Genomic DNA, 14,531 nt, shown 5'->3' on the forward strand with positions numbered 1-14,531 from the left:
GATAGACAGTGCCCATTTTGCCTACAACGCCTAACTTTTAATCCCGAATATTGCCTGGGTTTCCGCAAAACCATACAGAAACCGCGTAAGATATGGAAAACGTTACGCAAGTATGTAACTCATTTCATTATTTGCCATTATGACGACGGTTTGCATGTTACCTAATAGTTAAATTGCCTTAATTTTGAATTGAAACAAAATCGATTATTTAGCGTAGCAGTGGCGGTTGGTTCACAATCGTCATGATGCCAACACGAAGTACTATTGCAAATATAGTTCCTATTCGATTGTGAACCAACTGCATAATCGGTACACGACGCGGTACACCGTATACCCCACCCCTAATGGGGTCAGCAAAAAGCATATTTGCACGATTTTTTTCAAATGTGTATACAAATGTAAATTTATGTGTATAATTATACGTAAAAGTGTAGAGATGTATATAAATATAAACCAATGCGCGAGCAACGGTTACATAAACATATAAACAATTGCTTTAATCTAGCCTGGCTGCATCAGAGCACAGAACAAGAATGAAATAATTAAATTAGCAAAAAAAAAACAAACCTTATAAAAATAAACATACAAGCTCAGTTGAAGGAAATCCAACATAGATATAAAAGCAGTATGTGTAATACATCCTCGTGAGTTGTTCAACACACAACGTGAAAAGCTGCATTACAATTTGGCCTAAATAATGTAGGTATTTGAGTGTTTGTTAATAAAAAAAATGAATTGCTGTCGAAGAACAACAACATGCGCACTTTACTGAGTTCGTAGTTTGTTTGGATCGTGGTAGTGCGAGGGCGCTACGCTCGGGTGTGGTGGAGGCGGGAAACACCGAACGTGCTCCACATTCGATCCTTCGATGTCGTTGCTTTTCAGATATTTGTTTAGCACAGCAAAGATCTGCGAGTTCAGCACCTGGAAGCGACGGATGCGATCGACCATGCGCTTCAAATTCTGAGGAGAAAAATGCAAACAAATGGGTTTAGATAAAGCGATAAAAAAAAAAATCACATAACACATACAATTCCTTTCACCGTATCATCCTTGCCGTCGACGCGTTGTACACGTAGAATGTGGTAGCAAAAATCAAGTGCTTCGAACTTTCGCTGCTGGTTCAGCAGCACGATAATAGTGCAACCGGCCCAGTGAAGACCTTCGCCGAAAAGTTCTCTGCAACAATTAAGAGAAGAAAAAACGCTCAGTTAGAAACGAATGCCCTTCTTAACGTCGCGCCAAAATTCCACGACATACTCGACCATATATTCCGTGCCAGCAACCGGTATGCAGTAGACAAACTGTAAAGCTGACCACAGACGATGAAATTCCGAACATTCGTCAATGTTCATCACACCGTTGATTGGTGGCGGACCCATCCAGATGGGATCGTCCAGGAACGATTTAACGCGCCCAAGAATCACCTCGAAAATGCTCAACCCACAGCACAACCGTTCGCGCGTCAACAAATCACCTTCGCGTGCAATCATGGCTTGCTGTAAACGCAAAATAAATCATAAATAAATTTATCAAAGCGTCTAGAGGTAGGCGAAACAGTTTACCTTTGCCGTGCCCAACTTTTCCACATTCGGCACTATCTGCAGTGAGGCGTACTTTGCCTCGAGTCGCTTCTGTTTGCTCTCCGGCTTCTCGCCATCCTTGCAGAACGGTCTGGGCAGTATGTTCTGGAACGGTGCGGCATGCAGCAGATCACATACCTCCTCCTGCGACAGGGCCTGTTCGATCAGCAAACAGAACAGCAACGAATTGCCCATCTCGCGGAACGACTGGAACAGTTCCGTTTTCGCATCCGGGTACTGGACGATATCAACCAGATGTGCCTGATAGTAGCTCAGCACACCAGGCGACCCATAATCGCACAGCGGCAGCTTGCAGCACTTGGGCATTGCGGACATCAGCGTCTTCGTGAACTGCAGCAAATTGCCCTGTACTAGCGGTTTAACGATATCCTTCAGTATGATCTCCATCACGACCGCTATGCCCTGATAACCGAGCAGGCGACAGATCGCATGGAAATGGGGCGCACCGACAAACCCCCCGTACTGGCTGTACTGCGTCGAGTAGGCCGCATTCAATGGTTTCGAACCCCACAGATAGTAGTGCGACATAACCGGTGCCTTATCGCGCGTGATCGGCCCGGAAAACGCAATCTGCAGCTTGTTCCGCACGAACCGGTTCGTGGCCGCATTGTAGCAGTAGTTGGCGAGAAAATCGTAGTTCAGCTCAACGAACACGTGCAGCGTGATGCGACCGTACGGTGCGAGTACGTTGTGATTCGCCTCCTTCAGCATCGCATCAAAATCGTCCAGCGCTAACCACTTCGAGAGCAGCTTGTGGCACAGCTTGTTCACTGACAGCAATGCTTCCAGCTCTACCACGCCGGTTATATCGCTAGCCTCGAACCGACAGATCGCCAGCTCCAGACTCTTCTGCATATCCGCATTGATGCGCTGCGTGATTAGCTTGTTCAGATCAATCGAACGTCCCAGCAGCTGCACGTGCCGCTGCTTCAACAACGTTTCGTACCGATTATTGCGCGGGTACGATTGGAAGTTAAACCCGAGCACCTCACACTCGACGCGGAAACGCTTGTCGAGATAGATGCTACCAGCCAGTTGCTTGTAATGGGCAAACACCTGTTCGCTTAGCTTGTAAACGAACTGATCGAAGCACAGATTCACCTCGGCCTCTACCTCGTCGTAAAGGAATTGCTTCCGGAAGATGGTGAGCGCGTACAGGGCAGAATCGTTGTACAGATCGAGCGGATAAAGCACATACTCCATCATTGACGGTTCCTTTGTGCGTAGAATGTGATCGGTCAGAATCCAGGGCATTGACATTTCGATCGGAAACTGGATGCGCTTTTCCATGGTGATCAGGTCGCTACACTCTTCGTTGTGTTGATGGCGAACCGTGCATTTCTAAAACAGATGTAAAAAGAATGATTTATATAAATGTTACATTCTTTAGTTCATTTATAACAGGTTTTTAAAGAGTTTTGGTTGCTTTGTTCCTTCTAAAATTTGAAGTACTTAGGAATTCTTTTCAGGGAAGATATTTCTAAGTTTCATTCTAAATACTTCCCCGCTTCGTCTATTTACTCGACTATGATTTTGTTTCCTCAAATTTTAAACACCAAGCGTTTTCTTTTTTTCTAATTGAACATGGCGAAAATATTACAAAAATTATAAAAAGTAGCTTTACTTACATTAACCTTTCTGCCCATTGTCATCTCGAGATAAAACTCCCGGTACCACAGCTGCGATAAATCGCAACACTTCTGGAGCGTTTCACTGAAGCTAAGCAAGTACGTCCAATAAAACGATGCCTTGTGGAATGCATCGATCTGCGACAGGCAGGACCCGTCAATGTCCTTCCTCAGCGTGCGCTTGCCTCCGGACTTGTCCGCTATCAACGATTCCAGCATCGTGCGCACCATATACAGCTGGGTGGAGGATGGGCCAACATTCAGGCGGGGCACATTGATCGGGAACCCACTGTCCGGATCCTTCTTACCCTTCAGCGCTGGATCCTGCGATGGTTCCGTCCCCTTCTGCCAATCGGCACACGTTTCCCGCACGGACATCACGATCGACCGTATCAAATCTTTCTTGTTCTTGACCGCCTTCCGGAGCGGTTCACGCAACACCAGCTGCACAAAGTCCTGCAGCTCCGCGTAGATGCTGCGCCTTATCGCTTCGCACAGGACCGTTTCAATGCGGGCCATCAACACCTGCAGCCCTTTAATCATTGCAATTACCTCAATCAGTGCAAACTTTTCATCCTCGGAATAGTTGTACCGTGTCGCCCGTTCGTACTCTTCCGCCTCGGCCGGACATTCCTTGTTCTGGTGGTGATCGGTCGGGTGCAGCAACTTCCACGAGTACAGTTCCGTCACGACGGATGTCCATTCGGACAGCAGCTGCAAACCTCGCAACGCCAAATCAGCGGTAGATTTATTTTCCGCATCCGTCGCGTTATCCTTGTACGTGGTCGTTACCTCGTTGCTGTAGCGCGACAACTCCGAAATGTACTTCACGTGGTCTTCACGAATCGTCGGCAGATGCACCATCAGATCCGCCTGCGGGCTAATAGCGGTCGAGCTAGACAGTGGCCATTTGCTTGGATCAAAGTGTTTGCTGCGCTTAATATAGTTAAACGGCGCTATCTGCATGTCACCGAACAGTGGCACCACCTCCAGGTTTTTAAATATACGATCAATCCGATCCAGCCGCAGCTTCTTCTTTTGGTCTAGCTTGTTAATGTTACAAATTTCCGAATCCATCAAAAACAACCCGAAACCCATCACCTTCACCAGCATGTGCTTCTCCTCCGGCGTCATGTACATCTTCGAGTCGTACATGTGCACGCAGATATTCACCACCTCGGACAGCAAATCCTCGTACCCCGGAATCTTCTCGAGCGTATCCTTTACCGTGTCGCGGATCTTGTTCTGCGTCGCGAGAAACATGGACAGATTCTGCGACTCCTGCAAACTGTGGGAGTCCGTCATTACTTTCAGAAACTGGGCCGCCCGACGGTACGTGCTGTAATCGTTTTTCACGCTCGACTTCATGTTCTTTAGCTCGTCCAGCACCGCGAACATGTTGATAAACTTGCCAAGCGTTAGCAGATACGCTTCCGACACAAAATCCTTACGCTTTTCCGCATGGCATAATCTTTTCACCTCGCCGGAAAATGCTTCTATCGCTTTGCGCTAAAACGAGACAGTGAAGATTCAGGAGGAAAAATTACAATTTGTTATTGTGTTTGTAAAAAACACAAAGTCAGCTGAGTCACGCAGACTGTTAGTAAATTATAGATTGATTGTTTGCTGGTTTATTTGTTGAGTGCTGGATTGATTGTAGTGAATGTGAAGGAGATATTGCATGACCGAATGCTTACTTGGAAGTACATGAAGTTCAGCAATTTGTTCACTTCCGGACTGAGGACTTCGACCGTTTTCTCGTAGATTTCCACCCGATTGGGCTGTTCGTTCGATTTCGGTTGCGGTATGGCTCGCGAACAGCAACGCCAGGTGTAAAGCATAACCGCATGCTTCTGGCCCTCGTCCAGTAGTTGATTCTAGTGGTAGAGCACAAGAAACCGTCGTAAGTACACCTTTATTTCTCATGCAGTACAGGATGCAGCGGATGCTGCGTGGCATGCCACAGCGCTGTTCATGCTTGAGCACATCTAGCCTCCGAAGCTACATCTAGGGCAGCACAACGTCTGCGAACTACTTGATACGTACCAGGTTAGCATGAGTCGTTGCTTCCTCGATGTATTTAGCGATTCCCGTCACGAAACCGTTCCGATCCTCGAAATTTGTATCGAAGTTTGCTTGATACACCACGGAACAGGGCTGAGCCTCTATGCATGGCTGCTCGTCTGGCAAGGGTAGCTCGTCCAGTACCTCCACGTTGGACAATGCATCCGCTAGCGTTATCTTTTCTTGAGCCATTACGTGGATAGTGATGCTGCGAACCAAAACGGAAACGATTCTTTTAAGTTAACTTTTTGCACTTTTTGTGCACATCGTATTTAGGCGAAGCGTTCTCGGAGTGTCATATATCCCTCGGTTAGCCGAGATTGTAACTATCGACAGGGCACTAAATGCAATCAGAACATTTATGCATGAGTCATGCGAAGAATGATGCATCGATACCAGTTCGCTCCAAACTCGTACAATAAAACTTACCGTCAAAAGCGGATGTCACCAATATGTTCTATGAAGTTGATTAATATTGATTGATGATGCACAGTTAACTACATAGAACACGATAGTTGTACCGTCTAACACTAAAACTATTACTCTATGTCCCTTCGCAAAGAATGTAGAAACTCTTTACTTAATTGTAATATTATTATCAACTAGTCCCATTCACCACCTTACTGTACAAAACATATTTTTTTTAATGAAAACAGTCTAAACTACCGATTACCGTCTAAACCAACGCCAGCGATTTACGCTATCGTAGCGTTTGGCTATGGTGTGGTGTCGGACTTCGTACTTGTGCCTGTGTTAGTGATGTACAGCGACAGCCGTCAACGCCTTTTAATCTGGGACAGGTACAGACGTCTGGTTCAGCGAAAAGAACTATGAATACAGGCAGTCTACGAGATACGCTATTATAGCAAACCGCTATAACCCGGGAAAAATTCGCGTAACTCGAATTTCAGCGTAAGTCGAATCCTGGTGCAAATTCGTTAATACTTCCTTTCGCCACAGAGTCGACATCCTTCTATGCACTTAGTTTATTCATCAAATCAGGTGATTTTTAGAGAGATTACATTAAAATAAGATAGAAAGAAATGTTTTACATAAGGTATTTACGATAAATTTTTCACATTATTGCTTAGATTGTGTGCTATAAACTAGCTCATCTGTCAAATTTCCAAAAACCGCGTATCTCCGAATCCGCGTATCCCGGGGACTGCCTGTATTCTAAATTTATTGTTTGTTGCAAAATAAATTTGAAAATAATTTATTATTTGAACTATTGAATAAACTTGACTTTGTACAGCTCCATGCATTTCTTGCACCTCACTGTCACATCACATCTGTCAAAACTCCTGCTTTACAATGGCTGCCCTTTTGTTTTGGACCAACCTTTTGATTCGAAGCTACACTGCTACACAACAACCGTAGCAACCTGCTCAAAAACAAACACCAGGGATGGTAAAATGAGAATCGGATTGAGTTTTTAATATTTTAAACGTGTGTAATAACCGGAGAGACGACATTCAACATGTTTAGATTAGACATTAAATAGGTCGTCGAGATTAAACAGCAAGATAAAGCTGCAATGGAGGTAAAGACAGATCAGCCGGTTTGTTTTGATGTTTGTTTACTGTGTCAGTTAAAGTGCACCGATCGGCACTGCTTAACTGAGCGGATAAATATCAGCAATGGCCCGATGGCTGATGTTATATGCAAGCACTTCTGGTTGTCGGTAAGTAGGTTGGCAGTATATTTAACAAAACAGTTCGATAAACTCTTTCCTTTACTTCAGAAATCCTCTTGTAAAGGGCGATACATCTGCGCTACATGCTGGGACTCCACGTATTCCTTCCATAAATTCTACATCGAAATTGAACGAGTGCACTCTGTACATCCAACAGTAACGATTAAAGAAGAGTCAGCTTACACAGAACATAAGCAATCCTGCTCAACCGAGCAGCTGGACTGGTTGCACGATGAAAATACTTTGCTAACAAGTGCAAATGAAGTTTACGTAAAAGAAAGCTATACTGGCAGCGATACTGAATCGACAGTGGAGCGCACGGATGCTACTGATCGAGACGCCACATCAGATAATGATTCCAATATTCCTTTATCGGCTCTCAAGGATGAAATCACAGCTTCCCGCATCGCGCAACAAAAAAACGCTCCCGAAAGACTTTCGCCATTCCCCGGTGTAGGATTGTCGTTAAGCCGAATAATTGGCCGTAGGCTCGAGCTTATCTGTCACGACTGTTTCCGTCAAGCGAGTTCCGATACCAAATCGCCCAAAAATGTAACCACCGCAAGCTTTACCTTCGCCGCATTGTTGAAACACTATCGGCAAGCGCACAGCAAGGCTGGTTATGCAGTTTGCTGCAACCGAAAGTACACGCGTAGAACGTCCATAAAGATGCACCTGCTCTCACACGGTAGGAAGGCTACATACTGTTGCATTCCCTGTGGTATAAAGTTTCGCAAACAGGAATCTTTAGACGAGCACAACCTGCTCATCCATACGTCGGAGGAGGAAAAACAGTTCAAGTGCGGACAGTGCGATAAATCGTTCGCGACCGAGCACCTGCTAAATTCGCACGGAACGTGGCATGAAAATATTGCCAAAAAGAATATAACTTGCAACATTTGTAACCTATTGTAAGTGGGTTCGCAAAACGTTTCCTAATAATAAGGACTATAACATTGATCTGGTTTTCCTCCCGTAGCTTTGCCAGTCAGCCATCGCTGAGAAAGCATCTTGCACTACATCACCCATCGCCGGAGAGCACTGAGACGCACCTGGTTTCTGGCAATAGCAGCAGTACCGAACCCAACGAAGAGCGGCTAGTTGGTTGCCAGTATCGCACACGCATTTCGGCGGCAAAAATCAGTGAACAAGACGAGCTTATTAAGTGCCACTGTCTGTTAAACTGTAGCAAATGTGATTTTATCGCGGATAGCTTCATACAGCTCAGGCAGCACATGATGCAGGCGCACGGTTTGCGACGTTGCGAGGTTACGTGCTGCGACCGTACGTACAGTAAGCGTCAATCGCTCTACGAGCATTGCTTGGTGCACGAAAATCCCGAATGCTTCCGATGCGATGTGTGCGGCAACAGCTACTCCAGCAGCCGCAGTCTGCAAAATCACAAATGGCGCATACATACACCGGCCGCTGAGCGACCCTTCTGCTGCGATGTGTGTGGTGAAACTTTTGTGAAGGATTACATGCTGAAGCAACATTTAGTGCACCATTTGGCGAAGCATAAGCAGCTAAACTACTGCCAAGAGTGCAAACGTTCGTTTACGACGGCGACGGTGCTCAAATCCCACCAGCAGACGTTCCACGGTGGTGGTTTCAACTGGATCTGTGATATCTGTGCGAAAGGGTTTAACGGTCGCACGCTGTTCGAAAATCATCGTTTAACACATTCGGTCGAGGGAAAGACGCAACTTAAACATCAATGCGACCTTTGCAACAAATGGTACGTAGAAGGGTTTTGTCCGCAAATTCCTTTTTTATTAATCTGTTTATATTACATTAATTTATAGGTTGCGAAATAAAAAATCCTACCAACAGCATCGGATACGCTGTCACAGTAGCGACGGACCGGTGACATGTAAATTCTGCGGTAAGGAGTCAGTTAACGCGAGTGCATTAAAGTCTCACATACATCTGCATCACGCATCACGCCCCGAATATCCCTGCACGTACTGCAGCAAAAGCTTCAAGACGCCGTTACGCCTGCGGGAGCATGAAGCCACACACACCGGTACGATACTGTACCGATGCCCGTGGTGTACGCGTACCTTTGCCTGTGGTTCGAACATGTACAAACATAAGAAGGCGGCCCATCCGCAGGAGTGGGCTGCCTCGGTGAAGAAACGGTTCGGGGAGCGTTGAATGAGGTATTGCGCTGTATTGTGTTCGAGATGTCAATTGTCAATCGAATCGGATTTATCATATGCTGGCTAAAGCAATGTTCCAAGAGTTATGAGTTATGACCTTCTTAATTCTTACGAAAGTTAAGAATTGTTATCTATCTGAGGTTTAGAATAACCTTTCCATTAAATTCGCTTATCATATCAATATTTATGTTGGCCATTCCCAGGGGTCGGTCAGGGACTCGTTAGTGTATCGTCAGGACTAACTATCCAGCTACGGGTAAATAGCGTCAAAGAAAGCCAGAAAGGGCAGGCCTAGACCTCTTCAGGTTTTTGGTACCGATAAAGAAAAAGACCATTTGTTTTAAGATTTGTTTATTGATTGTGGTCAGGCAAACTAGTATTAAATAATTTTTTTCTCGTTCTCGTGAAACTGTAACCGTGGACATGCAATTAAAAATAGCTCAAACAATGATTATTGCTCATAACAGGCTATGCTCAATGCATCCAAAAGGGCGCTCCGGAGTTGTTAGTGTAGTCGGCGCAGCATCAGAGATTTACAATAGCCAACACGGTGGCTCTTCTTTGTGCGAGGTCCCACAAGCCTCCAAAGTCCCTACGCATTATCCAAAACGTGATGGTTTCTTGCCGAACCGAAAGTTTCCTCTCATCAGCTTTCTAAAAAAACTTCTTAAGTTAGATGCCTTAATTATCCTGGCATTTGCAATGGATTACAACATATATTTTTGATTTGACCAGAGCTATATATATATGAAGTTGAAAATATCGCAGTCTGGATGAAGGGTATGAACATGGTTAGGGTAATACAGAAAACAGCTTGAGGCAGTTTAGCTAGTTGCAATTGAAACCGAAGCAGAAATGAAGTGAATATTTCTTCAATAACATCTCGACGGATCGTGCTACGCTTGAACTTGGCTGGAACATCCAAAACATATTGTTTAGCTTGAAGAAGGCTTGATGTCTTTTGCTTTGTACTGACACTAGAACGGCGATGACTTGGCGCATGCTTGAGCTTGTTTGTGTAGGCTACTCTTGTGTTTTCTTTCTTCCGTTTCATTATTTGTAATAAACAAACCCCCCTAACAAATGCACACGTACTCCACGAGAAATGGGTAATCATCAATGAACAACATTATTATTCGAACGTATCTGTTTGCCAGTTATGTCAAGTTATGTGAGTTTTATAAGCCTTGCCTTCTTTCCATAGATTATGTTACATAGTGTGTTGTGTATCTGTAGCTTTTTTGTTTCTCGCTCTCTTACTGCTCTCACCTACCAAATGCCCCATCGAATGAATAGCATTTAGGCCACATAACAACATTGACATCGATCCAGACGCGCGCAGATTAAAATATTCATCGTCTTGCACAGGCAAAATGCGGGGTACCGCACCATGAATGGAATCCAGTGGAAAAACAATAAAATTGATCCACAAAAGCTTCCTCGATGTGCCGGGGGGGGGGGGAAAACATAACACACCGCACCATTCAGCCGATATTACGAACGCCGAGGGACAAGACACACGGCCGTGCGAGATGAACAGAGAAATAAAACTCCCGGTACGTGGAAAGGTAATCTTCCACCAAAAACCAAATGAGGAAAAGCAGTGCGGAGTAAGGAAAATGATAACAGCGAATAACGAACAAGAAGAAAAAACAAATACGAAACATACACAGACAATCAATGAAGTGTGTACTCTCTCGGCAATAATCCTAAAAGAATAGGCTTGATCAAATAATGAAAAACCAACGTCCTTAGGTGGGGGAAGGAAAAACGTACCGTGCGGAGATGCACAAAGCTGTTGGAGAGATCGAGACACAACGGAGCAGTGGAAAAGGGGTGGTTGGAAAAATGTGCGAACGGTCTGCTGTGTGCGCATGAAACACACCGGGTGGGAAATAGGTGACAGACGTGGAAGAGCCCTGGCCAAGAAGAGCAAGCAATGTGCAGCACTCGAGATGAGCGCTAGACATCGGGTGACGGGAGCCTCACTAGTGCGCTTGGGTAACTCCACTGGGTGCCGACTTCATGCCGAATCCGGACGCTCCAACGAGTATTGAAAGTGAAACGCTAATGGTACCTACTCACCAACAACATCTCCACATAGATATAGGCACATACATACATACACACACACACACACAATCAGTGTGGCTGCACAGATACCGCGTCCTCTCGTCCATCGTTGATTCCTCCTGGCTTCGCATGCTGTTGCTGCTGTGGGCCCGTCGACCCAACAACACCTCGCGGCCCGTCTCAATCTCCCCAATTCCCCCCCTCCCTCCGTGACACCTCTCGTGCGACCCTTTCTCGTGTGATCCTCTCCCCATCGGCTCCCCTACCCCTATTTTGCCCAACCACCTAGCCGCCTGCTGTTGGCCGTTTTGCCTGGCGGGTACCGGTTTTAGGAATGCATTCACCACCTCCACCGAAACATCGGCTGCGCGCGACGGCGCGAAGGAATATGCGGCGCTACTTGGCCTTTTTCGAGCGTGCTGGGCTGGTTCGCTACCATAGGGACGACGCAACGTTCAGTAAGCCGCCGACTGCGCTCAAGAGTAGTTTGCTGTCTACTTCGATACGGTTTCGTCGTACGTCGACGTCGAGCAACGAACAAGAAAAAAAAAAACAAGTCACTTTTTAAAAAGCTCTCCTACTGCTGCATACGGTAAGCACCGGTAGTGTTTTTAATACGGAATAGAAGAAGAGGCGACGGAGGGCGAACAAGTCTTCAAAAACGTGTGTGCATAGGTTTCGAATGTTGAGCAAAAGCTGCACCACCGTTCTAGTTTTTTTTTTTTGTTTTATTGTGGAGCTCCGTCTTAAACCAGCTCTGGTTGAAACCCCTCCAACCGGTAGCGACAATCTCGTTGACCCCCTACCCATTGAAGTGTGTCTCCAAAAGCCCCTCTCGGATCTCCGTGTGTGAACGTCTAGTGCTACTACTAATTTCCAGCCAACGTGCGAGTAGCAAACCGTCGCACGACAGCATCACACAATCAACACCAAACCGAAGAAACTTCAAATGGAATTGGAATGCGCTGCGTAAGATCAGGCCCAGGCTGGGGCTGCTAACTGGCTGAAACTAGCCCCGGGTATCTAAGGGCATTCAGCTCTGCTGTGAGTGTTTTGCAGTCAGCCTGCAGTCGGGTGTAATTGTCTTGAAGTTGGCCTACATAGGGTCTCAACAACAACTAAACCTCGTGAGATGTTAGGCGTGGTGGATGTGGTGCTAAAGTGTGACTACGAACAGATACAGATGCCCTCAGGGTGGTCCCTTTGCTCACTTGGTCGTACGTTTCCTCTTTTCCCCCTGATCTGTCGTGCAAGCGAGCCTCGAAATCTTTCGCAAATCCCCCACTCAAAAGGACGTCAGAAATTGCAGAAGATCTTTAACGAAAAGACACACAACGGAAACCTGAAGTTTTAAACCACCGCGTGTGTATCGTACGACGGTGTCGTGGCGGTGTGTTTGACTTCTTTCGCCTGTATAACATTATCTCGTATCTCGAGTGTGCTTGCCCACTACGGCGAAGGATAAGTGAATGTCTTGGCCGTCTTTTTCGTATTTCTTACCTTCTAAATTGCAAAACGCGAATCCAAAATCAAAACAAAACCCGTCTATAACATCGTTTTGCTCCAAACATCGCTCAACAGTGCGTATCCTATCAGAAACACAAGGTAAGCGTTATTGGGTCTGCTGTACGTCTTTGTTGTTTTTTTTTTTGGCTGAACACTGGAAACTTATCTGACCAGATACTTGAAGAAGTAAGAAAAAAACAACATCAAAACAACTAACGTTTGTAGATCTCCACATCAGCGACACCATCGCCCATTCTGCATCAATCAACCAGAAACGAAACCAGTGCTTCCCCTAACGAGAAGCGTCATATCAAAAGTGACGTTAAGTGTCTCAAATTCCTACATCCAGTGTTCTAGTTCACTTTTGATCGCTGCTTGATCGCTGAACATACGCTTCCTGGTACGGTTCGAGACAGGTCTCGGCTAAGTGATAGCTAGTGGTGTAACCTTCACTTTGCCTACCCTACCTGTTTACACCCGATGATCAGCGATCCATTCCCAGCTTATATACGTATCGGTGTCCTTCACATTTTGTCGCCTCCGTGCGCCTAGGCTTAGGTTTTTGCCAGCTGCCGCTGGTATATACATAGGAGTAGTTTTCCCTTTCTTTTAAGGCCGACTCTTGACTGCACCGGTCAGAGGCAACCGGTAACGAGCTCCACCGCAAACGCTTGAGCGACGGGGGCAGGAAAAAAAAGGAAGAGGGCAGAGAAAAAAACTAGTCTAGAAAGAGAGAAAGGAACGCGTATCCGTTGACTGTTGCGTTGGGGTGATCTTGCTGACACGGTACACGGTTGCGTGAAGCCGTACCACTCCAAGCAATCGTCGTAGTTGCTGCTTCCTTTTTAAAAGTTTCATCAAATTGTCTACTACACATCGGCAGTAGTACACGATTTAGGAGAGAGATAGATGCTTCTCAAAGACCTGTCGATGCTAGGGCAAAGCCGTTGGTCATTAGACATCGACAAACTTTGTAGCAAAGTTGGAGGGGAATTGGGCAAAAATGGAGAAAAAAAAAATAACAACCAACAACTGCAATTGTTGGTACGCTCGCATCTCCTGTACGTAATGCAATAAGATCATCAGTGGACATGAAGCTCGACTTTCATGCGGAAGCTTAGGGTAGGGCTCCTATTGCCTATCGGCAAACAACTGCGCTGGAGATACCTTCAAGATGTCACCAGAAGTCATCGGAAAGGTGCACACGGCCAATTCGTTGTGCCTGTGTGCAGACATTCCTTTGCGCGTGTCGTGTTGTGTTGGTCCACCGAGCGTCTCCTCAATTATCGCATCTGTCATGTATATGGTAAGGTTATGTAAGTGTTTTGCGTTTTTTTTTTTGCTTTTTCTTTATTATTATGTAATTATCATACTGACCCGAACATGATGTGTGGCTCATTGATTCACGCTGTCGCCCGATCGAGTCAACGCTGATACGGTGACTAAGTGTGACACTGCGCACATCATCATTACTAAGCGATTGGAATGTTGGGGTTGCGTTTATACCGCATAGTTGACGGGGCCGCATACTTGGCAAACGGTCAACTAAACACCATTTTGAACGCACATTGGTCATGCCGTGTGTGTGTTTTTTTTTCCTCTGTGTTTTTTTTTGTGAAGCAATCTGGGGTAATATGAATGCATTTTGTTTCTTTTTCTTGCTTCCATTTGCAAACCCCAACTGGAGGTGCGGATTGCGCACTCTTACATTTCTCCATCTCATGGGAATCGGCCACAGCACAGACCAATATTCAGGAGGCAGTTCTATTGTCTCGCAGTGTATTGAGGTAGTTTTTGT

General features: G+C 45.8%; 2 protein-coding genes across 2 annotated transcripts; one reads left to right on the forward strand and one right to left on the reverse strand.

Moving 5' to 3' along the window:
• Positions 1 to 253: 253 nt before the first annotated feature.
• LOC128306457 (cytoplasmic FMR1-interacting protein) lies at positions 254 to 5,883 on the reverse strand. The gene is made up of 8 exons (XM_053043978.1): positions 5,726 to 5,883; positions 5,279 to 5,504; positions 4,930 to 5,109; positions 3,233 to 4,741; positions 1,566 to 2,945; positions 1,261 to 1,499; positions 1,032 to 1,179; positions 254 to 963 (listed from the first exon to the last, which is right to left on the reverse strand). Exons 2-8 carry the CDS (start codon positions 5,486 to 5,488, stop codon positions 766 to 768), a joined length of 3,864 nt encoding a protein of 1,287 aa, XP_052899938.1. The 5' UTR covers positions 5,489 to 5,504; positions 5,726 to 5,883; the 3' UTR covers positions 254 to 765.
• An 877-nt stretch (positions 5,884 to 6,760) lies between these two features.
• Positions 6,761 to 10,229, forward strand: LOC128306856 (zinc finger protein 91-like). Its single transcript, XM_053044484.1, has 4 exons — positions 6,761 to 6,980; positions 7,041 to 7,903; positions 7,972 to 8,730; positions 8,798 to 10,229. The coding sequence occupies exons 1-4, from the start codon at positions 6,834 to 6,836 to the stop codon at positions 9,147 to 9,149; spliced, it is 2,121 nt and encodes a 706-aa protein (XP_052900444.1). The 5' UTR covers positions 6,761 to 6,833; the 3' UTR covers positions 9,150 to 10,229.
• The last annotated feature ends 4,302 nt before the right edge of the window (positions 10,230 to 14,531 follow it).

The sequence above is a fragment of the Anopheles moucheti genome, chromosome X, assembly GCF_943734755.1.
Source record: "Anopheles moucheti chromosome X, idAnoMoucSN_F20_07, whole genome shotgun sequence".
Lineage (NCBI taxonomy): Eukaryota > Metazoa > Arthropoda > Insecta > Diptera > Culicidae > Anopheles > Anopheles moucheti.